Source organism: Lepidochelys kempii, chromosome 1 (genome assembly GCF_965140285.1).
Source record: "Lepidochelys kempii isolate rLepKem1 chromosome 1, rLepKem1.hap1, whole genome shotgun sequence".
NCBI classification, from domain to species: Eukaryota; Metazoa; Chordata; order Testudines; family Cheloniidae; genus Lepidochelys; species Lepidochelys kempii.
The window spans coordinates 5,886,926-5,913,085 of NC_136380.1; the positions used below are offsets into that span (position 1 = coordinate 5,886,926).

The 26,160-nt window shown below is 48.5% G+C and overlaps 1 protein-coding gene and 1 pseudogene across 6 annotated transcripts in view; one reads left to right on the top strand and one right to left on the bottom strand.

Moving 5' to 3' along the window:
* LOC140907299 (olfactory receptor 52B2-like) overlaps nucleotides 1-24,247 on the top strand; it is a 31,335-nt gene extending 7,088 nt beyond the window's left edge. The window contains exons 2-4 of one of the 6 annotated variants that reach the window (XM_073332904.1): nucleotides 17,932-18,039; nucleotides 19,093-19,256; nucleotides 20,528-24,247. In XM_073332904.1, the coding sequence (XP_073189005.1) occupies nucleotides 20,572-21,522 (951 nt within the window). In that variant the 5' untranslated portion in view covers nucleotides 17,932-18,039; nucleotides 19,093-19,256; nucleotides 20,528-20,571 and the 3' untranslated portion in view covers nucleotides 21,523-24,247. Of the gene's footprint in view, nucleotides 1-9,690; nucleotides 10,011-13,191; nucleotides 13,329-17,931; nucleotides 18,040-19,092; nucleotides 19,257-20,527 lie in introns of those variants that run through there. The other 5 variants (XM_073332879.1, XM_073332915.1, XM_073332926.1 and 2 more) reach the window with 5 other exon arrangements.
* LOC140905581 (olfactory receptor 52P1-like) lies at nucleotides 5,102-6,352 on the bottom strand (annotated as a pseudogene).
* Nucleotides 24,248-26,160: the final 1,913 nt, after the last annotated feature.

Genomic DNA, 26,160 nt, shown 5'->3' on the forward strand with positions numbered 1-26,160 from the left:
GGCCAGGCATCAAGGTGGAAGGTGTCGATATTCCATTTGTCCCACTGCCCCTTGTGTAGTATTGTGCCCTGCACCTTCTCTCATACGGGCATACCACACCTATTCCAATTAGTGTTCCAGACTTCCCATTAGAGTGGGCCTGAGAAGGTTGGGTCCGGGTTATCTAGTACACTGCAGGGTTTGGAGGGCTTATTACATTCCTAATAGGTTATCTCCCTATGCAACGTAACACAAGTACAGTTAACAATACAAAATCCACAGCAACACTGAGTCCTGACCACTGCAGTATGGTCCAACATCCGAGACACCCCCAAAATACTGCCTCTCCTCCTTCGATGGGGTCACGATCTTGTGTCCAGTTGCTGGCAGTTGCAACAAGCTGCTCCTTCAAGTTTTGTATGCTTTTGTCCATATCACAAGTCCATTGAATGTTCACAGAGAAATGGGATATTGTCCAAACCAGCTTGACCACTTGGTATGGAATCAGGCAGTAAGCCCTGGCTTATTCACAGCAATAAGATTCACAGATCCATTTGTGCACCAAAGTCCATATAGCAGCATGTAGATGGGTATAGTTTGGTTATGGGCTGGTGTAATTGTGCCCCCAGTAATATGTACATTCCCAGCAAAACACCTTATACACAGTACACCCAATTGTCCACCCCTTGCATAGGCCATTGATCCCGCTCCTCTATAGTCATAAGAAAGGGGCACATCCAAACATCTTCTATTAATTTACACTATTTTACACACACCCCCATTGATTTCCAGTGAGCTCCTCCCCTTCTCATTATTTCCATAGGGCTTGTGGGGGCCACCTTAGTTGCCATTCCATTTCCAGGTATCATGGTAGCTATTACACAGGTGCTGGCCTCCTAGTTGAGAATTTGCATTCCCATACACATCTTCCCCCCCAAGGCCAGCCTTTGGAAGCCATCCCCCACCCACATCATGAGGTTTTCTGTTCATTAAAACACAACAATGCTAGCAACAAGACAAACACCACAGACAAACAACACAAAACATAGATCCATGGTATTCGGGGTTATTTTTCCCGCTGGCGCCAGCTTGCTTGTAGAGTGTCTGAAAAACAAAAGAAACAATTTCCTTCCCCATGGTGGGGACAGATTATTGCTTAATAATAATACCACTTTCTTTTACAAATGTCCTTGCTACTTGCAGGAAAAACAGAAGAATTACCTCCAGACTGTCCTTATTTTGTTCTATAGTCAGGCTAGTGAACTCCCTCACTCACTGGTCATTTATGAAATTTATGAGATGGTGTACCTCAGTTTCCCCTCTTGTACAACAGACCAAGTTTGCAATAGTTTCTCTGCTGTACCAAGCTTTAAGTTTATTCTCAGGTAATAGCTGAGACACAGCTTCAGATTTTAGCACTGTACACACACACACACACACACCCCTTAAGGTTAACCTGTCCCCCTTATTTTCAGGCTTGACTTGTTTTTTTCACCTCCCTTTCCTGAAGGGCCATAATCTGAGTCTTCTAGTAGCTTGTTTGCTGACCAGATGTATTCAGTTATTTGCAGCTCCTTTGTGCCCATCAGCTATTTAATTTGCATTTACACACAGAGGCTTACTAGCTTGCTTTTGGATCCAAAGCTGTTAGCAGCTCAGACACTGTCTTAAAAGGGAAGCATTTTACTTCCACCAGAGTTCTGATCACTTTCCACTTTCATCTCCTGCTTCAAAACACAGCGATCTGAAAAAGAAAGCACAACCTATTGTGGCTCCTTTTGGAGCCCTATTAGGATTTTAATGAAGTACCATGTTTTATTTGCATTTCTTTTACTCCTTTTCCAATATACACTGCACATGTCCTGGGAAAATGCAAATTCCTTCCATATAGTTTAACCTCCATAACATCATATTAGCCAAATTAATTTTACACAAGGTATAACTGCCTCCCCCATGCCTACAGAGTTTTCATGCAGAACCCACCAAAGCAACAATCTGATCCCCCAGAGCCATCCCAAGGCTCAGTGTTCCCATCATTCCTCCCCTTTTCCTTTTCTTTTACCTGTGCACACACACACAAAATTCTGTTTTGCCTAACATCCCTTGCACTGTGATTACTCTTTTTTACACAACTGTACCCCAATTACACTTCCATCTTGTACAACTAGACACAACCAGGGGCAGCCAAGTTAAGTTCCAGTAGAAACCCCTTCCATCCTTTAGTGATTTTGATTACATTACCCAAAAGTCAAATAATTTTGATTAGATTGTCTCTCTACCTGCTGCCTGCAGCAGTCCCCTATAGACCATTTCTGTGGGAAAAGGGCCCATTTTTCCTCAGAATAGCTATAAAGGCTTCTGTGGACAGAAGCATAGTGGTGGGAGTAGCCACTCTACCTGACCCCCTTGGATAATTTAATTACCAAGCTTCCATCCAATGTGACTGCACAGAGTTGCACATACAGTTACATGTATATAACTGGGTTTTATCATTAAACAAAAACTTCCTTCTTGACATCTCACATAAGTATCCAAAGTACCCTCCATTAAAACTTCAGAAAAACAAAAGAGTGTGGAAAGGCAGGTTGCACTTTGAAACTTTTATTTTATTTTTTTTTTTTCCTCCACTCCCCCAGGACCAAGTCTCAGATCCAGTCTCTAAAGGTGGTCTGTTAACTCTGATTTTGACCTTAAACCCTTTTGTGCCAAATCATCTTTCACTACCCCTAACTAATTTACAACCCTTCAGCAGCCCTTGCTGAAGCAGCACCAAACTTGAAAGATTTCTGGCAGCTTCCCATAATGCTGCCCTTACTTCAAACCTCTCAAGCAGACTGAAGTGCCTCTTTTCCCTGGGAGGCATTCAGTCCCGATGGGCAGGGACCTTCTTCCCCTACCCATATACCAAGGAGGGTGGGCTCCTCAGCCACCCCCCATACCTCTGGGTCCCCTAACACTTCCTCCATTTCCTTTTTAATCTTATCCCAGGTTGACCCCTGTACCTGGTATGGGCCCTGGTCCTCCCTTATCCATTTATCCAAAAAATCCTTTACCCTGGCTTGCCAGAACCCGCAACTACCATCACGAGAGTTCGCGATACCCCCTCCAAGCAGCTGCGCGGACTGTTGGGGAGGGGGACTTACAGGCTGCCACTCACCTATCCAATGCGATGCATCCGAGTCACCGGCACCAACATGTTAGGGGGCTTATTCCTTCACCCACTTACTTCCCTGGTCCTTCTCACATGAACAGAGAGCAACAATACCCGAAGTCCAAAGGTGCAAACAATTTGATGTTTATTGGGGTGAACTTCCAGCTTCCATGATTCCAGTTTCCTTCCTTAGTATCCTCCTTCCCAGCTCTGACACCACAGAGCCTTACACCTATGTCCCTGTTCCCATTCCTGCCCTTAGCCAAGCATGATTCCAACTTCCTTACTCCCATTCCCTGTTCCCATTTCCCCCTTTAGCAAAACATGATTCCAATTTTCTTACCCCCATTCCTTGTTCCCATCTCCCCCTTTAGCAAAACATGATTCCAATTTTCTTACCCCCATTCCCTGTTCCCATCTCACACACCCACCCCCCCACACCCCAGTCACTTCCTCATTGACTACAGATTATATAGTAAAACTTGAGTTCTGCTTAGCTATACCTTAACCAATCATTTTCCTGAAATTTAACTAACCAATCCTAACATATTGTAACATGATTATGTAACCAATTATATCCCACCACCTTAATTAGTTTACACCCAGCAAAATTAATTATACAGCAGACAGGAACAATCACAGAACCAGACAGAGATTATACAGACAAACAATAGCAAAGTGGGAACTATAATGACAAGACAATACAGAAGTGAGGATTTCACATCCCAGCTATTGATAAGTGAGTTCTTGCCAGACAGGATGCTATCAAACTAAGTTTCCTTTTACATTTTCTAGGCACTTCCCTTTCTCTGGAGGTGATAGGAATACAATCCTGTCCTGATAGTGCCTAACAGCCCAATAGCACCTTATTTCAATGTGACTAGTTTGGAATGTGAGGATGTGACCCTTCGCTTCCCAGCTTATGGCTGCCTCTGCTGCTTAGCCAAAGGCCTTAGCCTAAGCACAGGGCCACAAACTGTCACAGTAAGAGAAGGCCCTTACACTGGCAGACAGTGGTTTTGATTCTTTCTTTTATACCTCTATCACTAGCCAAGTGATAAGAATACACCTAAATTCTTAGAGTATAGGCCTTTACAGACAGGCCTGAATATCTATATCCTAACACAGGCCACAGACTTTCACCCAGTTACGCTTACATTGAGCCCAGTAACTTGTGTTTGATTGAAGAGTATTTTCCAGGAAGGTAGCTAAGCCTTGATCTGGAGACAACAAGAGCTGGGGAATGCACCAAACCTCCCTTGGTTGACTGTTCCATGGTTAAGTGCCTCACTATTTAAAAATTATGCCTTATTTCTAATTTAAATTTGTCTGGCTTCAGCTTCCAGCCATGAGTTCTTGTTCTGCCTTTCTCCACTAGATTACAGAGCCCGTTAGTATTTAGGATTTTCTCCCCAAGAAGGTCTTTACACAGTGTAATCAAGTCCCCTCTCAGTCTCCTGTTCGATAAGCTAAAAGGTTGAGCTTTTTAAGTCTCTTGCTATATAGGCCCTCAAATAATTTTTGTGGCTCTTTTCTTCCCCTCTCAAATTTATCACCAGCTCTGTAAAATATGGACTGGATGCAGAACTGGATGCAGTATCCATCACCGAAGCCCCCTACAGATGTGCAAATCACCTCCCTGCTCCTTCTCGCTTCTGCAATTTATATACCTAAATGCCACATTAGCCCTTTGTTCCACAGCATCCCACTGGGAACTCATGTCGAATTGCTTGCCCATGCTGACGTAAGTCCTTTTCAGTCACTGCTTTCCAGGATACAGTCTCCCATGCTGTGCCTATGGCCCTGGGACTGTCTCCGGGTCAAGGTGGGAATCAGAGGCAATGGCTTCTCCCCTGGAGTCCCAGACAGGTTCACTCTCTGTGGCGCTGGGAGAACTCAGGGCTGCCGTGCCTCGCAGCCGGAATATGGGCCCCTCCTGGCTGGTGCAATCTATCAGGGAGCCATAGGAAGTTATTGCTTTACAGACCCTGAGACGAGGCCCCTGGGAGGGAGCACCGCGTGCACAGGAATCTCTGCCTGGGGGAACTGGCTGGGTGGCCTTTGGAGGATGGAGCCCCTGTCGGGCCTAGGTTTGGGGGTACCTGTGCTCTGCAGGATCACCCTGAGCACTCGCTCCCGGATATCCCTGGTCCTCACCCCGTACACGATGGGGTTCAACATGGCTGGGAACAGGAGGTAGAGGTTGGCCAGGATGATGTGGATAGGGGGAGCCACATGGTGGCCAAAGCGGTGTGTGAAGAAGGAGAAGAGGGCCGGGGTGTAGGAGATCAGGATGACACAGATGTGGGAGCTGCAGGTACCAAAGGCCTTGAGCCAGGCCTCCCAGCACGAGAGGTGCAGAACAGCACGGACAATCAGGAAATAGGACAGACCGATAAACAGCAGGTCCCCACCTATGACTCGCAATGCCACACTGAGGCCGTAGGCATGATTAATGCTGGTGTCTCCACAGGCCAGCTTCACTTTAGCCATGTGCTCGCAGTAAGTGTGTGGGATGACGTTGGTCCAGCAGAAGGACATCCTTTTAATCAGAAAGGGGCAGGGGCTCATGAGCAGCGCCCCCCTGGCTATGGCCGCCACGCCCAGTTTGGCAACGAGGCGGCCGGTGAAGACAGAGGTGTAGCCCAAGGGAGCACAGATGGCCACGTAGTGATCCAGGGCCATGGCCAACAGCACAGACGACTCCATCATGGAGAGGGAGTGAATGAAGAACATCTGGGCCAAGCAGGCCCCGGCATTGATCTTCCTGGCCTGAAACCAGAAGATGCAGAGCAATTTCAGCAGGGTGCAGGTGGAAGCTCCCAGGTCGATGGCTACCAGCATGCAGAGGAAATAGCACATGGGTCGGTGCAGGGCTGGCTCTGTGGCGATGGCTAGGAGAATAGCGCAGTTCCTGACGATGATCACCAAGTACATCGTTCACATGGGCACCGAGATCCAAACGTGAGCTTCTTCCAGCCTGGGGATGCCCAGCAGCAGGAACATGGCAGGGTTTGAAGGTGTCAGGTTGGTAGCAGCCATGGCTGGCCCCTGGTTCTCCAGCTGTGTTCACTGCAGCTCGTGCTGCCTGTGAATAAGGACACAATAAAACAGGGAAGGGAGACCAAGCCAAAGGAGAGACCAATTCTGTATGGACGCTGCCCGGTGCTGCTCACAGCACCCTGTGCACTTGGAATTGCTGTCCCTGGAGGAAGCAAGAATAGGGGCAGAGGAGTCTCAACCCAGCAACACCGGGTCTCCTAGTTTCTACGGTCTCAGCGAGGTTGATAGTAGCGAGGGTGATGCTGGAGGAACCCAGCAGCTAGACCTGCTCTTAGCCTCATTCCAAAGCAGGGTCCCATCCCCTCTGTCGCTCTGCAGTGCCCTGTGAACCATGCTGCATGAATATCCATAACATAATCCTGTCCCTCCCCTTGCCGGGGGGGCCTGGGCTGGTGCTGACTTCGCTGGCACCAGGCTTCTTAGCTGAGACCTGCTGGGTTCAGCACTCAGGTGTGGGTGCTGTCAGGCTCACACACACCTCACCTGGTTCAGCCAGGCACTAACTGGCCTCCCTGGGTTCTGCCTCCTCTCAGCTTCCCCTTCCCCTCCCTGGCTAATTCTGCTTTTTACTTGATTAGCCCCCACTTGCTGATGCTGGCTTTCCCCTTCTCCTCACAACTGTGCTGAGCTCACTTGACCCAGCCAGCTATGTCTTCTCTGTTTCTGCCAAAGGAAGCAGCTTCTGCCATTCAACTCAGAACTGGATGGGGAGCAGAAATGAACTGTAAAATGTAACACAGACTTCAAGCTAAAGGATGTGTAGACAAACCCACTTATACGGCCCATGCTCTATAGAGCATAAGAACATGAGAAACATAAGAACGGCCACACTGGGTCAGACCAAAGGTCCATCTAGTCCAGTATCCTGTCTTCTGACAGTGGCCAATGGTAGGTGTCCCAGAGGAAATGAACAGAACTGGTAATCATCCAGTGATCCATTCCCAACTACTGGCAAACAGAGACTGGGGTCATCATCCCTGCCCATCCTAGCTAATAGCCATCGTTACAAATTATTCTTGTTAGGACACGTACAGTTCACTTCTAGGCTGAGGCAACCAAATAAAGACAGACTGCAGAGTGTCTCAAAGTTGGTAGGTTTATTGCACTCGAGTGTGGTACCGTTCTGTTAAGCAGAATGGGTCCCAGATTACAGGTTACACAAAGATTATATACTGTTGGCAAAACATCGTGCCTGTGTGCCTCGGGGGGGCCTAAACCAATAAACAGGCCATCTCCTTATCTATTACCAATCCCCTGCAGCCACCTTTCCCATGCAAAAAAGCTGAATTAGGAACTATTTCAGGCATGTCGGCTGGTTCCTGTCTCCTTTGTTTCCCTTATCTTGAAACTGTCCAGCTGTCCACCTTGACGGATCCTCCCTTGGTACGTAATGTGCTCGCTTCTAGTTAATGGCCAAGAGGAAACCCAAAATGGAGTCACATATACTAACTAGGTTGATTTCATAGAATCATAGAATCATAGAATATCAGGGTTGGAAGGGACCCCAGAAGGTCATCTAGTCCAACCCCCTGCTCAAAGCAGGACCAATTCCCAGTTAAATCGTCCCAGCCAGGGCTTTGTCAAGCCTGACCTTAAAAACCTCTAAGGAAGGAGATTCTACCACCTCCCTAGGTAACTCATTCCAGTGTTTCACCACCCTCTTAGTGAAAAAGTTTTTCCTAATATCCAATCTAAACCTCCCCCACTGCAACTTGAGACCATTACTCCTCGTTCTGTCATCTGCTACCATTGAGAACAGTCTAGAGCCATCCTCTTTGGAACCCCCTTTCAGGTAGTTGAAAGCAGCTATCAAATCCCCCCTCATTCTTCTCTTCTGCAGGCTAAACAATCCCAGCTCCCTCAGCCTCTCCTCATAACTCATGTGTTCCAGTCCCCTAATCATTTTTGTTGCCCTTCGCTGGACTCTCTCCAATTTATCCACATCCTTCTTGAAGTGTGGGGCCCAAAACTGGACACAGTACTCCAGATGAGGCCTCACCAATGTCGAATAGAGGGGAACGATCACGTCCCTCGATCTGCTCGCTATGCCCCTACTTATACATCCCAAAATGCCATTGGCCTTCTTGGCAACAAGGGCACACTGCTGACTCATATCCAGCTTCTCGTCCACTGTCACCCCTAGGTCCTTTTCCGCAGAACTGCTGCCTAGCCATTCGGTACCTAGTCTGTAGCTGTGCATTGGGTTCTTCCATCCTAAGTGCAGGACCCTGCACTTATCCTTATTGAACCTCATCAGATTCCTTTTGGCCCAATCTTCCAATTGGTCTAGGTCCTTCTGTATCCTATCCCTCCCCTCCAGCGTATCTACCACTCCTCCCAGTTTAGTATCATCCGCAAATTTGCTGAGAGTGCAATCCACACCATCCTCCAGATCATTTATGAAGATATTGAACAAAACCGGCCCCAGGACCGACCCTTGGGGCACTCCACTTGATACCGGCTGCCAACTAGACATGGAGCCATTGATCACTACCCGTTGAGCCCGACAATCTAGCCAGCTTTCTACCCACCTTATAGTGCATTCATCCAGCCCATACTTCCTTAACTTGGTGACAAGAATACTATGGGAGACCGTGTCAAAAGCTTTGCTAAAGTCAAGAAACAATACATCCACTGCTTTCCCTTCATCCACAGAACCAGTAATCTCATCATAAAAGGCGATTAGATTAGTCAGGCATGACCTTCCCTTGGTGAATCCATGCTGGCTGTTCCTGATCACTTTCCTCTCATGCAAGTGCTTCAGGATTGATTCTTTGAGGACCTGCTCCATGATTTTTCCAGGGACTGAGGTGAGGCTGACTGGCCTGTAGTTCCCAGGATCTTCCCCTAACAGGATTTCCCCTAACAGTCCCTCCTTTTCTTATGTACGTCAGTGTAAGCAGAGTCAGGATGAGCTCCACTCTGACATCTGGTGGAGAGGTGTGGCAAGTTGTGGAAAAGAACTTCAGAGACTGATCTCATTTGCATAGGCACATCCACCCTGCCTAGAATGAGGCCATAGCTGCCCAAATGGTCACTTTGGCTGCTGTGGGATCCCCAGTGTCTCTGTTATTGGGGCAGGAAGAATAAATTGTTATTACCCTGATTATGGGAATCAAGGACAGTGGAACTGTACTTGGCCTTTTGTTATGATGGCGGGACTCGCCATCAACTAAGTAGCACTCGCTAGGCAAGGGACATGGGGGAGGGATAGCTCAGTGGTTTGAGCATTGGCCTGCTAAACTCAGGGTTGTGAGTTCAATCCTTGAGGGGGCTATTTAGGGATTGGAGCAAAAATTGGGGATTTGTCCTGCTTTGAGTAGGGGGTTGGACTAGATGACCTCCTGGGTCCCTTCCAACCCTGAAATTCTATGATTACAAAACTCTGTGAATTGAGAGAGGCTGGGGACAGGTATTAATATTTGGTGGCATGAGCCCCCTGGTGAGGGTCTTTAGTGCTAATTGCACTTCCTCCTCTCTCCACTGTGGTATATCAGAGCTAATGTTGATTTCATAAGGAGTCTAGTCACAGGCTGCTGAGCTGAATTCACTTTGGGCTAATGGTGCACCAGCACTGAGGCTCCCCTGCTACAAGCTGAAACCACCAAAGAGCTGAACTGACTAAGAGCTGAAATCGCTGAGCGTTGTGTTAAGTAGTGGGGGAGCCTGAAGATACATGGTGGAGCAGTTTGCGGGACGGCGAGCGGAGCAGAGCGGCTGGTGGAGCAGAGCAGTTTGTCGGATGCCTAGAGCAGCTCATGGGGCGGCTGGCAGAGCGGAGCCCTATGGAGAGGTGGGGCCATCAGCTTTGGACCACGTAAGGTGCCCCTTAACCCCCCCCCCCCCCCCCCCCCGCAATCTCCACCCAGGTTGGGAGGTAAAACTCTGCAGATAAACTTTTGAACTCTGGGGCTGCCCTGACCAGGGACAGAGACTTTGGGGTCATTGGACTTTTGGGACTTCGGGTGATTTTGGGTTGCTGGACTCAAGAACCAAAGGGAAAGGACACATCCCAATTTGCTTGGGTGGGTTTTTTGCTCATGGGTTGTGTTATGAATCCTGTTGATGGTGTTTCCCCAACATAATGCCACATTGTTTCTCTCTGTTATTAAAAGGCTTTTTGCTACACTCAGACTAGGTGCTTGCGAGAGAGGAAGTATTGCCTCTTGGAGGTGCCCAGCGGGGGTGGTATATATTTGTCCCAGGTCACTGGGTGGGGGCTCGAGCCGGTTTGCATTGTGTTATTGGAATGGAACCCCCAGATACTGAACCCGGCCCTTGTTGCTGCCAACTCTGACAGGCAGAAGGGTTACATCAGTAAACTATATTGGGGCAGAATAACCTCGATGCAAGATTAAAATTTGTCAGCAGCACATACCACAGCATTGTAGGCATACAAAGAATAATACAAAAACAGAAACAGCCATAAGAATGAGGTACAAAATACACCTTCCCCAAGTCTGGCAGCCAGGAGGTGAGCCAGCTCCAGGCATCATGGAATCCGGTGCTGGTGTCGTCGAGGGTGACACAGTGAAGCGAGGTGGCCTGCTGCATAAGGGTGTGGATATCGGTTTTCACCCTGCGGTGTTGATTCACAAAGACACAAGAGCGCAACACCCCTTCCCCTCCCCCCCCCCCCGGTTTGCAAGGAGATAGGCTTGTATACCGTCTGTATACACGGTAACAGATTTCCCAACAGACAACAAGCAAGCCCTACTAAGAGCGTGTAATTCCGCGCCCTGAGCACTAAAGGAAGGTGGAAGGGGGGCTGCTTCTACAACGGTTGTTTGAGTAGTGATGGAATAGCCAAATACCCGCTGGCCCTCCAGATAGAAGGAGGAGCCATCGGTAAAAAGGGACAGGTCCGGGTTTTTCAGAGGGAGGTCGCATAAATCCGGGCGAGGCTTACCGCTCTCAGTGACGACGTCCATACATACATGGTGAGGCGTGCCATCCTCCGGAAGGGGTGTCAGTGTAGCAGGGTTGAGGACATTGCAGCGGCAAAAGGTGATGTTGTCAGCGGCCAGCAGAATCCACTTGTATTTGTGTGCCCACAGCAGAGACAGCCCCTGTGTTGTATGGTGTTTTAAGAGAACCTCAACCTCGTGGGGGACCCAGACAGTCAGAGGGTGCCCCAGAACAATAGGGTGTGACCGGTCCACCATAAGGGCCGCAGCGGCTGTGGACCGCACACAGGAGACTGATCCCCGAATGACAGGGTCTAATTGTATGGAATCGTAAGCTATGGGGTGTGGGCGATCCCCTAGGTACTGCAATAGGACACCGCTGGCCACTCCCCGCTGCTCGTGACTGAAGAGAAAAAATGGTTTACTGTAATCCGGGAGTCCCACGGCGGGTGCAGAGATCAGGGCTTTCTTTGTGGACGTGAAAGCAAGTAAATTTGCGACTGCAATCCAAGATCCCATTCCAACTCTCCCACGGCTCCCAAAATCTCCGCCTCTAGTCACTGGGGATTAGTGAAGACCTGGGGAGCATTAGCTATTATCTAAAGTATCCAAAGTATTCTCCGACTGGTTTATGAATGTTATAATTCATCAAGAATTATAACATTCGTAAACCAGTCAGAGAACACTTCAATCTCTCTGGTTACGCGATTACAGACATTAAAGTTGCTATATTACAACAAAAAAACTTCAAATCCAGACTCCAGTGAGAAACGGTTGAATTGGAATTCATTTGCAAATTGGATGCAATTAACTTAGGCTTGAATAGAGACTGGGAGTGGCTAAGTCATTATGCAAGGTAACCTATTTCCCCTTGTTTTTTCCTACCCCCTTCCCCCCCCCCCCCAGACGTTCTTGTTAAACCCTGGATTTGTGCTGGAAATGGCCCACCTTGATTATCATACACATTGTAAGGAGAGTGATCACTTTAGATAAGCTATTACCAGCAGGAGAGTGGGGTGGGAGGAGGTATTGTTTCATGCTTTGTGTGTATATAAAAAGATCTTCTACACTTTCCACAGTATGCATCCGATGAAGTGAGCTGTAGCTCACGAAAGCTCATGCTCAAATAAATTGGTTAGTCTCTAAGGTGCCACAAGTACTCCTCTTCTTTTTGCGAATACAGACTAACACGGCTGCTACTCTGAAAGGTTCAAGGGATTAGTCAAGCCAAATAAGTATCATTTGGAATATAGGCGCTGACTTTTTAGTTCCCAATGGGTGCTCAACCCCTGCTCCACCCCGGACCCCGCCCTCTCTCCACCTCTTCCCCCAAGCCTCCACCCCGCCTCGCCTCTTCCCACCCCCATTCCTCTCCCTCCCCCACCTCTTCCTTCCCCTGCTCCTCCCCTTCCTCCCAGGACCTCCTGCACACCGTGGAACAGCTGATTGCAGGGGGTGGGAAGTGTTGGGAGGGAGGGGGAGGTGCTGATCAGGGGGGCTGTCAGTGGGTGCTCAGCACCCACCTTTTTTTCGCGTGGGTGCTCTAGCTCCAGAGCACCCACGGAATCGATGCATGTGATTTGGAAGTGGAAATCCAGCCTAAGCGGGTCCAAAAGAAAGGGGCATAAATTAAAACAGGCCAGCATCTGTGCTTTGCTTCCTCTTCGAAGGCTATGAACTGGGGCAGGGAAGGTGGGGTGTGTGATCAGTTCAAAGCCCACAAAGGGTTTACCAGTTAACAGCCTTAGCTTAGAACTCACACCCCATGAATAACTCTTTCCCTTATATAGCTTGGGACTTTGTCCTTGAGCCTTCAAAGGCTTCAAAGGGCTGGGTTTTCACATAATCGGGGAAGGGAAATTTGCATTCACCTCCTGGTAGAGATCCCCAGAAAGCCATTTAGCCCTGTTTGCCCCCAAAACCCATTCTTATCTGGCCCATTGTTCAGTATACTCCTTTGAAGTTCATAGCGCTTTCCAGGGTCCACATCCCATCTCTCCCCTAGAGAGGTTACATGCAATTGCACTCCACAATCACACAGAACCTTTGCCTCTAATACGACAAACTCCAATTCAGTATGGTTTTTCCAAGGATAATGCAGGAAATTGCCATCTCTGTCACTGGATGGCGACAGCCAGCGAAGGGTTGACGAAGTGAAGACAGGTAGTTTGTGTTTGATGCCACAACGAAGTGGGAGCCGGTGAACAGATGCAGGGATCGGCAACATGGTAAGGGCAACAGGCTAGGAGAAAGATCTTTGCAGCAGTATTCTGAATGGAGCTGGGGGGGGGGGGGGGTCAGATTGCATTTGTTAAGGCCAGAGAATCACACCAGGGAAAAGGAGGCTGGAAATCAGGGTGGCTAAGGGCATTAGACCTGGGTTCTATTCCTCACTCTGGCGCTGAATGGCTGCAGGACATTGGGCACGTCACTTCCCCTCCCGCTCTTTGTTTTGTCTTCTCTGGGCAAGGACTGTTTTTTACTAGATGTTTGGACAGCCTCCAGAACAAGGCGGCCTTTTTTTTATTTGGGGCCTCTGGGTGCTTCTGTACAATCCACATGACATTCTCATAAGCAAACTAGAGATATGTGTTCTCGATGAAATTACTCTAAGGTTGGTGCTCAACTGGTGGAAAAACTGCATTCAAAGACCATGGTTCACTGTCAAACTGGGATAATGGAGTGGAGGACAGGCAGGACAGTGGGGTAGGAGGAGGTATTGTTTCATGGTCTCTGTATGTATATATGTATGTATATAATGTCTTCTGCAGTTTCCACGGTATGCATCCGATGAAGTGAGCTGTAGCTCACGAAAGCTCATGCTCAAATAAATTGGTTAGTCTCTAAGGTGCCACAAGTACTCCTTTTCTTTTTGTAAAATCCCTGTCACTGGAGGTTTTTAAGAACAGGTTGGACAAACCCCTGTCAGGGATGATCTAGGTTTTCTTGGCCTCAGCACGGGGTGGGGGCTGAACTAGGTGACCTCTTGAGGTCCTTTCCAGCCCTTCATTTCTATGATTCTGTGATTCTACATCTACGGGCAGAATCCTGTTCTGCTAAACATTTACACAGCTGTTAGAAGCCTTTTACTGCTGATATAAACGAGGAATAAACAAACTGCAAGGAGTTCAGTGCTCTGTGAACAGCTTGATTCTTTGGGCAAATCTAATTTTGCAATTTTGTTTCCTGAAAATTTAAACTCACCAAATTCTGATTCAATTTGAGAAAGTAAGAAGTATGACATTCGAGCTAACGGCAACCAGGCCTCTTTTACCAGATTTTAGATGCCTAATGTTAGGAATCCAGATTTGGGCTTCTTTCCTTTTTCATCAGAATTGCTCTCTGCTCCTTTTGCACAACCTCTCTGTATTTGTTTCTCGCGTGGCCCAGCCCTCAGTTCTCCATTTCCCACCCTGGCTCTCCATTGGATTGTTTCTATCATCTCTGCTCTCACAGCAATGTCTCCTAAGCAGAAAGTGTCCTCAGGACATTCACTTTCAAGCTGAACCTTCGTACCAACACGCCCATGGTAACAAAATGACATGTGGCAGATAACAGACACAATCGCACGTACACACTTGGGGACCTGAGACTACAACCTGGCACCCTTTGGCTCCAAATCACAGGCCTCTAGCACATGAGATGAAAAAATAACAACACCCCCTGCAAGCCATGATAACATTTGGTCCATTATCCTCCCTGTGGGCCCAGCTGGAGGCAGGCAATGTAACCTGCTCACTTTAAGCTTGTACATTGCATCATGCCTGATGTGAAGCACAGCACGATGTAATGCTTTGGGATGGTCCTGGGGCCTGCTCCTCATGTTCCATGTTATAATCCAAGGAGATATCTTGCAGCCAGGCGAAAAGGGAGTTCAGGCTCAGACAGTTAATTTGCTGCTCCACTTCACCACCTGAGTCAGGGTTAAAGTCATGTTGACCCTGGGCTCCCTACTGGTTCTGAGCCACCTGCTGGGATTCCCAGGGCGGCAGTATAAATATCCCTGTGTCTCAGCCCTGGTCAGTGCAGATTCCTCACCACCTGCCACTCCCCACCCGGATACAGGCAGAGATTCCTCATCCCCGGCCGGGGCAGGAGCCTGGTGAGTCGATTGCATGAAATGTTTGGGTTCAGGGCAGGTCTCCGGCATTCAGCAGGGTTCAGTGGGATGGGGATAGTGATTAGAGAGGCAGGGATCTGCAGATGGGAGGGTAATGCCTTCGGGAGATGCAGCTTCTAGGCCCAAAGCTGGGGGGCATGTCACTTGCCCGCTCAAGGGGGGACACAGCCATTTTCTGACCTGCTCATTATCATTTAACATTTATATCACCAAAAGTGCCAACTGGGCTGAGTGCCCTTTGTTCCCTGTGCTGCACAAACACATGCAAGAGAGAACTCAGTCCCTGCTTCCGGACGGATTCATAATGTTGCCCCTTTTTGCCCCAAACGGCCAGTCAAATTTTGGGACCATTGGAAGTTCCAGTTCAAAGTAGAAGCTAAATCAGTGGTTCTCAACCTCATTTGATCGGGCTCCCCTTCTTCGTGTCTGTAGTCCTTCATGCCCTCCTCCCAGTACATATACTGCCAGCCAGCTGTGGAGGCAAAGTGGAGAGCAGTGGCTGATGGCTAGGTGCCCAGCTGTGAAGGCAAAGTGGAGAGCAGTGGCTGATGGCTAGGTGCCCAGCTGTGAAGGCAAAGTGGAGAGCAGTGGCTGATGGCTAGGTGCCCAGCTGTGGAGGCAAAGTGGAGAGCAGTGGCTGATGGCTAGGTGCCCAGCTGTGAAGGCAAAGTGGAGAGCAGTGGCTGATGGCTAGGTGCCCAGCTGTGGAGGCAAAGTGGAGAGCAGTGGCTGATGGCTAGGTGCCCAGCTGTGAAGGTGTAACCCACACACCTCCTGGGTGTGGTGCTCTGTCCCGTCTAGTGGCACCGAGACCTCTTAGAGAACGAGATTAACGAGTTTGCTTTACAGCCTTAGCTAGCAGCCCATTGGCTTTGAGCTCATGCTGTAGAGGCTCAGGCACTGAGGTCCCTGGTTCGATCCTGCCCACCGATGCCTGGGATCTGTCGGCGTTACAAGGGCAGTGCTGCACCAGTTAGCAAGGGTGGCAATATGAATTTTTTCACAGCAGACTAGGGTGACCAGACAGCAAATGTGCAAAATCGGGAGGGGGGTGGGGGGTAATAGGAGCCTACAAAAGGAAAAGACCCCAAAATCAGGACGATCCCTATAAAATCAGGATATTTGGTCACCCTACAGCAGGCTTAGCACTCCATTGCCACCCTTACTTCTGTACTCCTGCTGCCCCGCCACCCCACCTCGAGGGCTGACAGCTGGAGTCCTGCCACCTGGGGGCTGAGTGATTTGGGGGGCAGAATAGCCAGAGCCTGGGTGGTGGGGCTCTGTCTGTCCCCTTTATCCTCACCTCCTGGGTGTGCACGGCCCTTCTGCATGAGCCCCAGCCACCCAGGGCTGACAGCCAGAGCTCTTTAAAAAGCGTCCACAGAGCTTGTGCCTCCCTTGACACATTCCTGCACCCTGCTCCATAGTTTGAGAACCGCTGAGCTAAATAGATCAAGCTCCTAAAGTTTATTACGATAAGGCATGTTTTCTAATCCTGTAATCATTCTTGTGGCTTTGCTCTGAATCCTTTCCAATGTATTGACATCATGCTTAGATTGTGGTACCAGAACTGGACACAGGATTCCTGCAGTTGTTGCACAAGTGCCAAATACAGGGGTAAAATAACCCCTCTGTTCCTAATCTAGATTCCCATTTATGCATCCGAGAATTGCATTTGTCCTTTTGGCCACAGCGTTGCAGTGGGAGCTCATTTTCAGCTGATTATCCACCACGAGCCCCAAATCTTTTTCAGAGTCACTGCTTCCCAGCATAGAGTCCCTCATCCTGTAAGTATGGCCTGCGTGCTATGTTACTAGATATATACATTTACATATAGTGTTGGCTTGCACTCAGCTCACCAAATCAGTCACCAAATCATTGACGTGACCTCTTCATTACTTACCGCTCTCCTTATCTTTGTATTGTCTGCCAACTTTATCAGCGATGATTTTACGTTTTCTTTCAGGCCATTGATAAAAATGTGAAATAGCGTAGGGCCAAAAACTGATCCCTGTGGGATCCCACTAGAAGCATTTGATGATGATTCCCTGTTTACATTACATTTGGAGACCTATTTGTTAACCAGGTTTTTAGTCACTTGATGTGTGCAGAGTTAATTTTCTATCTTTCTAGTTTTTTAATCAAAATGTCATGAAGTATCAAGCCAAATGAATTATGGAAGTCTAAGTCTGTTGCGTCAACACTATTACCTTTATCAACCAAACTCAAAAAAAGATATCAAGTTAGTTCAACAGAATCTGTTTTCTGTAAACCCATGTTGATTGACATTAATTATATTAACCTCCTTTATTAATTGAATCTCATATCAGCTGCTCCATTATCTCACCCGGGATCTGTCAGACCTACAAGCCTATAATTACCCAGTCATTTCATTTACCCTTTTTAAATATTGTCACATTTGCTTTCTTCCAGTCTTCTGGAAATTCCCTGGTGTTTTGAGACATCTTGAAAATCAATATTAATGGTCCGGTGAACTGCTCAGCCAGCTCTGAAAACTCTTGGTGGCAAGTTATCTGGAGCTGTTGATTTAAACATTGCGGTAGTTAGTATCTTCTGTTTAGTGTCCTCCTGAGATTCTAGTGGAATGGAAAGAGTGTTACCGTATAATATGACCACATCATCTGTTTGTTTGTTTTTTGTCCTCACTGTAAAGTTAGGATAGGAATAGGATATTTCTTTCAATGCAACAGGCAAATAGCAGCAGAGTCTCTTGCGCTGATGGATAGACAAGGGACTAGGAGCCTGGACAGTCTGAGCTCCGGTCGAGACTCTGCAACTGACATCCTGTGTGGCCTTGGGTGAGTCCCTAAATCTCTCTATACCCCAGTTTTTAATCACCAGAACTTTATTAGTTTAATTAAATATTGTCCATATTAGTGGCTTTGCTGTTTTTTAGAGGCGTGCATGCAACCATGGGGGACAGTGCAAACAACTGGCAAAGCAGGTGGAAGGAGGTCTAAGGATTCCACTCCCTTCTGGCAAAGTGCTGCTACGAATCCCACAATTGCAAAGAGAAAAGTCCCAGAATACATAGAGCCCAGCCGTGAAGCAAAGCACCATGGGATACTCACCCAGAATGCTGAGCATTTACACTGCCCAGCCATCGAGATACATACTGAATAAGAAAACAGTTGACAATGTGCACACAGTCAGTGTGTACCATCTAATATGCACCACTTAGTGTGAACAAACTCAGTGCAAATTAACTCCCCTGTGTAGACAAGACCAAAAAGGACTGGAGTGTGGATTAAAGGAAAGTAGGTGTAACACCTCCCTGCCTGGCTCATCAGAACGGTTACCATCTGCACTGAAGAGGTAACTCTGTTAGGTGGGAGCAATAGTAGGCTTTTATCCTCCAGTGGCCCAGTCACTAGAGGGGAATGTGACATTTGGCCAGTGTGATGTACAGGCTTGGTCAGCTGAGCACATTCAGAGGCCACGCAGGAAGATGTTATGAAATGCAAGGGGCAGATTAAATGTCTGCACCAATGGCATGCAAAGAGCTGCAGAGCACTCAGTCAGGGCAGTGATGCAAACCACCAGGCAGCTCTTTAGACAGCAGGCTGCTGTTTGAGCCCCGACTGCACAAACTGGGGGTGGGCAAATGTTAAGCCCCTGAATTGCTTTGCCGGCTCACTTTCCCTGAGCGGTGTAACTGACACATCTCATCAGACTTATACCTCCTTACACCTCTGCTTCTGAATTTGGCCCTCAAAGTTCAGCTATTTTTTCCCTCTATTTGTGGCCTTTACAGGTTTGGTGTCTGAGACTGCAAGCTCTTTAGGGCATGGTCCTTGTCTGCTATATGTACTGCAAAGACGCTTGCATTATTGTCATTATTTGTATTACAGCAGTCCCGAGAGCTGCGAATCAATGATCAGACCTCCTCTGGGCTGGGCTCTGCACAACCACAGTCCCGGCCTCAAAGGGCTCACCCTCTGGGACAAAGATAAGGCATGAGAGGCAGAAGAAACAGACAAAAACATGAGTCAAAAGAGGGTGGGTGGATGAATAGGTAACAGAATTAACATGTTATGCACAGTAAATAGCAATCAGTCCCAATGCACCACTATTATGTAATCACAGAATCATAGAATATCAGGGTTGGAAGGGACCTCAGGAGGTCATCTAGTCCAACCCCCTGTAATCATCTTCTGCCACCTGACAGGTAGACTTTTGGGTACTAGAAAACAAATTCATAATAATAATAGCCGGTCTGGTTAGAGCAGGGAACTGTCAGGACTCCTGGGTTCTATTCTGCTCTCTAGTACTGATTTGCTCAGTGCACATGGCAAGTCGATGATCTTCTCTGTACTTCAATTTCCCCATCTGTAAAATGCACGTATTTGCATTGCCTTTATTACTTTCTATAGTGAAAACGTGTACATGGATGGCTCCTCAGCTCAGATGTGGGTTGTGAGTGCTAATTCAACGATATTTGTAAATCACTTTGGGATCCTGTCACGGAGTGACAGGCTGGTGCTCTGGCGTCGCTCTGAATGAAGTCAAACAGGACTCTGGGGCAGCGTCTCCCCTCAGGGCACCTATCACCAGGGAAGAAGCCTGCTCTGCTTCCACGCCTCCTGGGTCTGACCTCTGAGCATTCAGGCCCCTGCTCACCCCGTGAGCGCCCTGCAGCGAGTCCACCTGAAGGGGATACCTGGGGAAGCCTCACGCACCCCCAAAGGGACCCTGCACACCAACTTTGCAGTCAGCAGCGACCCAGCCGCCACTGTAAAACAGAAGGGTTAATTAGTCGTTGGGAACACAGCATAGAACAGATCTTTTTAGCACAAAAAAGCAGGAAGTTACAGCAAAGTCCACCTTGAGGGGGGATCCAGAGCCCTGGGTTCTGCCCCTGAGTCCCAAACCAGGAGATGGGCTCCATCACTCCCAGCTGCCCTGCCTCCCTGCTTTGTATCTGTCCTGGGCAAACAGGTCACCTGGCCTACACCTCTCCCTTTGTTCTCCAACACCTTCAGCTGGCTCCCTGCAGAGGGTGGGCTCTGGCTATCAGTTGCCAGGATACAGAGTGTCACCCATTGTCTGTGCCAAGGCAGCCAGTGTGCAGTCACATCTGCCCTCTAGGGGTCTCTGCAACGATCACACACCCCTGTCCCACCACCTAGATACTTGAGTAACACATAGGGGAAACGGAGGCACACGGTATTCAGAGAAAACGTTAAGAACATTTCCACTTTGTCACAGATCCCCAGAGGAAAGGTGCTATAGAAATCCAAAGTACTTCTCATTATTGATGGCATGTGATATTTTATTTGTCTATAGGGAAGGGACTCTGGGTGAATTCAGACAGGAAGCCTCGTCACATCATGTCAGCTCTCAATCAAACCAGCTTTCATCCTGCCTCCTTCTTCCTGATTGGCATCCCAGGCATGGAGGAGCTGCACATCTGGATCTCCATCCCATTCAGCCTGATGTACATCGTCACACTTTTCGGAAATTTTACCATATTATTTGTCATCGTGACGGAGCGAAGCCTCCATGAGCCCATGTACCTTCTCCTGGCCATGCTGGCCATCTCTGATCTAATATTGTCTTCCTCTACAGTGCCCAAAACTCTGAGCATATTCTGGGCACATTCCAAGGAAATCTCTTTCGATGCCTGCCTGACCCAGATGCTCTTTACACATATTAGTTTTATTGCTGAGTCAACAATCCTGCTGGCCATGGCGTATGATCGGTATATTGCCATATGTGATCCCTTGAGATACACGACTGTGCTAACACATTCAGTAATAGCCAAAATAGGGCTGGCGGCTCTAGCTAGAAGCTTTTGTGTGATGTTCCCAACACTACTTCTCCTTTGGAGGCTACCGTACTGTGGACACAACATTATGCCTCATACGTACTGTGAGCATATGGGCATAGCCCGGCTGGCCTGTGCCGATATAGCTGTCAACATCTGGTATGGTTTTACTACAACTCTTTTATCACCAGGATTGGATGTTGTGCTCATTGTTGTGTCTTACGTTCTCATCCTCAGGGCTGTCTTTAGGCTCCCGACCAAGGACGCCCGGCTCAAAGCTATTGGGACCTGCAGCTCCCACATCTGTGTCATATCCATGTTTTACATGCCAGCATTCTTCACCTTTTTCACACATCGGTTTGGCCACAACGTCCCCCACAACTTTCACATCCTACTGGCCAATCTCTACGTGCTCCTTCCACCCATGTTAAACCCCATCGTCTATGCAGTGAAAACGAAGCTAATTTGGGAAAAGGTGGTCCGCCTGTTCTTCAAGGCAGGGCAGCGGTGCTGAATGCTGTGACTGGGATGCTATCCCCTTAGAAATAAACCAGATGGAAATTGTGGGCTCCAGTGAGGCCCGTCAGGAAACTTGGTGTTAGACCATTTTAGATGGTCTCTTCCTCATCTCAGGCTCCATGGTGTAGTGTTTGCTGGTCAGAGGAATTGTGAGACTCTCCTAAGACTAAAGCATGGCAGTTAGAAAACAAAGAGAAACAAAGGATCACAAATGGAAGCTGATAGGACCTAAGGACCAGATCTTCAGCATGTGTAAACTGGCATTGCTCCATTAAAGTCAGAGTCACTACGCTGATAAGCACCTGCTGAAGATGTGGCCCTTACTGTATTTCTGAGAGGTACATTTTTACCCACGTTCTGCCCTGCTGAACTCTGTGTTGGGTCATGTCTTTTACTCTTGTATCTCAAAGTTTTCAAAAATATTGGATTTGTTTTCTTAACTGTAGACTTGGACAGAGCCAGGGCTGGCCTTTAGGAAAACGGCACCCTGGGCTCCCACCCCCTCATTGCACCTGGGCCCCACTGCCTCCTCCCAGGGCTTAATTTGTAATGAAAGGCCTGGCACAAATTAAGCACTGCACAAGGTACCTGCAGTAGAAAGTCCAGTGGTGAGGTTTGTGTCAGGCCAGGATCCATAGCCAGCCAGCATGTCTCTGGGGCATCTGGACTCCTGTGGAGCCTCTGGAAAAATAGAAATATAATCCCTGAGAGAGGGTTTGCAGTGAATCCCCTCTGGGGCCCAGGTGTGATTTCGCTTCCCTGTACCAGTAGGAGGGGAATCAGTCATGTGGTCTGATGAAGATGAAAGAGATGACCTAGTCTATGTGAACTATGCACATGACAAATAGAGACAAGTAACCCAACAGCCAGGATTTTCTATCAAGGGGCCTTTCAGCTGTCACTGCACCCCCATTAAATCAGTTAATGGTGGTTTTGAGGGTGCATGGAATGCAGGATTGGGCCCCACATGTGACTCCCCAAAATAGTTCCTTTTGACACTCCATTTACCACAGTCCAGAAGTAAGAAGAGCATCTGTAAATCCTTATTTCACACTTTGAAGCACCTACCAGATACACATTCCCATTGTACAGCCCCTTTTGTGTTCAGCTCTTAGCTGAATTCCACCGTAAGGATCTGATGGGAGGTGTTAGCTCTTCCTATCCAAAATATTTTCCATTCTTTTCATTTTTAATTAAATGTTTATTGAAGACTTAGGCTGTTATCTAAGATAACTTCGCACCTGAAAACTCTGTGGTTTTTGCAGATAATAACGTAGAAATTAGCTGTTGATTTTACTGTACCCACACAAACCCACTAACATATTTCCATTGATCATAATTGAAATTTACAGGAAGAGGAAGCCAGAAAAACGCTGCTTGAGAACTTGTCAGGCCATGTCTACACTTGTGAGCTTGCAGCTGCACTGTGTGATCACTCATGTAGCTGCTCCGTGCTGATGGGAGAGGTCTCCCGTTGACATAATTAAACCACCTCCAATGAGCGGCGGTATCTATGTTGGTGGACGAAGCTCTCCCACCGACATAGCGCTGTCCACATGGACGCTTCTTTTGGTGAAACTTATGTTGCTCCGGGGGTGTATTTTTTTCACACCCCCTGAGTGACATAAGTTATACCAACAAAAGTGTAGACATAGTCTTAGAGTCAAAATCCAGTAATTTAGACTCTGAGTTAGGCTTGTTACAAATGGACTAGTGAATGATAACTCAACAAATCATTTCTGAGTTTAGGATATTTACTTTGTTATATCTTGGCACCTTGTGGTTTTTGCAGTCCTGTTGGTCCCAGGATATGAGAGCCACAAGGTGGGGGATGTGATATCTTTTATTGGACCAACTTCTGTTGGTGAAAGAGACAAGTGTTCAAGGGCCACAGAGCTCTTCTCCGGGTCTGAGTGCCTATGAGCTCTGTGGAGCTCAAACGCTTGTCTCTTTCATTCATAGAATATCAGGGTTGGAAGGGACCTCAGGAGGTCATCTAGTCCAACCCCCTGCTCAAAGCAGGACCAATCCCCAATTTTTGCCCCAGATTCCTAAATGGTCCCCTCAAGGATTGAATTCACAACCCTGGGTTTAGCAGGCCAATACTCAAACCACTGAGCTATCCCTCCCTCCATTCACCAACCGACGTTGACCCAAACAGAGATATTACCTCACCCACCTCTCTGTGTATAAAAGCTTGAACTCTTTGAAATCTCAACTTCTACTGTCATTAAAAATGTATCTGACCTCCCCCCATTAATTTCCCACAACTGTGCTGGGGACACTGGGGCATGGCCACTAGGTAACTCGAGGGGATGGAAGACCACGAGTGTTGATGAAGCCCCCTCGCACCAGGCCCAAGTGTCCTTGGGCCCCCTGCCTGGAGGCACTCGCAGCAGTTATGCTGAGGATCTGCAACAATATGTTGCAGAGTCAGACTGCCTGAAACTAAACAAGGCCAAACAAGACGGATATGGAAGAACAATGCTGAATAAAGCAGCTTTATGTATGGTTTAACAGCTGGTATAGAGAACAAGGGAACTAGCTGGTAACTGGATTGGCTGGCTATATGGATACTTAGGGCAGCTTGCTATTGGATAAGTATGCTGAAGAAAGGATGTATAAAATCCTGTGTAACTTCCTGCTCTGTGTGCAGGATTTGAGATTCTAATCTCCCTGTACCTTCTTTGAAGCTTCAAATAAACTTTTCTGCTTCTCCACCCCATTGTGATTATTGGGTGACGCACACTGGGCAGCGAACCCCCTGCTGTTGCTCGCCTCTGGCACTGGGTGCCGGCAACAACTGTGAAAATTAAAATTTATAAAAATACCAAAAAGCTTAAAAACAAACAGTTGAAACTACCCAGCAAAGTTATAAGAAACTAAAAACTGAATTCTACCAAGCCTAATTATAAGCCACCAGAGCAGCAGGGTGGAAGTATGGGGAGGGAATAGAGGGGTGGGGAGGGAGTCTATCCCCATTAGAGAGATCTCTCAGTTTAAGGGCCTGAAACTTGATGTCACACTCACACATTGAAGTCAGAGATGGGAATAAAAGAAAGAAGTTTCCTTATTCTTGATGTGCAGCGCTTTGACCAACAGTTTAGCCAAGGCCTTGGGCCAGGAATGTCAGCATTCTCTGAAGTACAACTGTGGAAACAGGAAACAGTTACAAACAGAACGCCGGAGAGCGGGGATAGGCGATGAGGGATTCAAAGAAAGGGAGCTGGGTTTCATGGCAGTCACAGCAGGCAGGCCCCACCTACTTAATGGTTAATCTGCCATTAGAACTCCAGAGCCTAACATCCAGAATATCCTCCCTGGGACAGGGCACAGCGTGCTACTACCCTACCCACTGTGACCCCAGTTCCTGCTCTTGTAAAGAAAGGGGTAGTTTGTGTTAAGTTTGTAGCATCGATGCCAGAATGGGGGTGGGGACGGGACAGGGGTCATGGTCCATCCACTATTCGCCATGGGCCCCTGGCCCATCCTCTTCCCCCCAAGGTCCTGCCCCCCTGGCCAGGCTGACAGCTGGAGCCTGGACGGGGAGCCCGGGCAGCAGGGGGTGCTGCACCGCAGACTCTCCACCTGCCCAGGGTAGGGAAGAGGCAGAGAGCAGCCCTGGCCCGTGTCCCCACCCCTGTGGCCCCCCGCCCAGGGCAGGTGGCGGGTCTGCAGCTCCTAACAGCTGCCTGGATGCATGGCTCTTATCATAGCCGGGCTGTGGCTCCGAGGCTCTGTCCCGCATCTGGAGCCGGGTCAGGGTAAGAGCCATGCATCCAGACAGCTGCCGCTGCGAACCCTCCACCTGCCCTGGGTAGGAGGCCCACAGGTCGGGGGCTGCTCTTGGTCCCCCGACTATGGGCAGATGAAGGTCCATGGCTCTCAGACCGCTCCGACTTAGCCAGGGCCGGGGCCTCGGGTGCAAGGGGCAGAGGTACGGCCACAGAGGGGTGGGGTCCCTGGCCCCCCCACTTTTGGGAACGCTCCATCAGGGCTGGCTTATAGTGACCCTTGAATTACCAGCGTTAACACGGCTGCTACTCTGAAACCTATCTTATTTAAGGTTTGGGTTGACATGATAAAAAGAAAGAAAACATGGTTAATTGGAACCAGGTGCAGTAAATAATTATGTAAGTTTGTTTTAAAAGAAATTCTTAGTCCAGTAGTTAGGGAGAGATATGGCAAATGAGATAAGAAAACCTTGAAAAGAGGGACCCACTCATTAGTCTTGTGTTAATGGGGTCAAAGGGCAGGCTTCAGCCCCACTCAGCCCTTTCCCCGCCCCTTCCCTAAGGTCACACCCCTTCCCCCCTTCTTCTCTGCTCACTCCCCCTCCCCTCCCTCCATTGCTCCCCCTCCCCCTCCTCACTCACCTTCACCAGACTGGGGTAGAGGGTTGGGGTGCAGGAGTGGTTGTGGGGTGTGGTCTCAGGGAGGGAGTTTGGGTGCGGGACACGGTGTGGGATGTGGGCTCTGGGAGGGAGTTTGGGTGTGGGGTGTGGCCTCTGGGCTGGGGCAGGGGGTTGGGGTGCAGGAGTGCAAGCAGGGTGTGGGCTCTGGGAGGGGATTTGGGTGAGGGGTGCAGGCTCCGTCCAGGCGGCACTTACCTCAGGTGGCTCCAGAAAGTGAC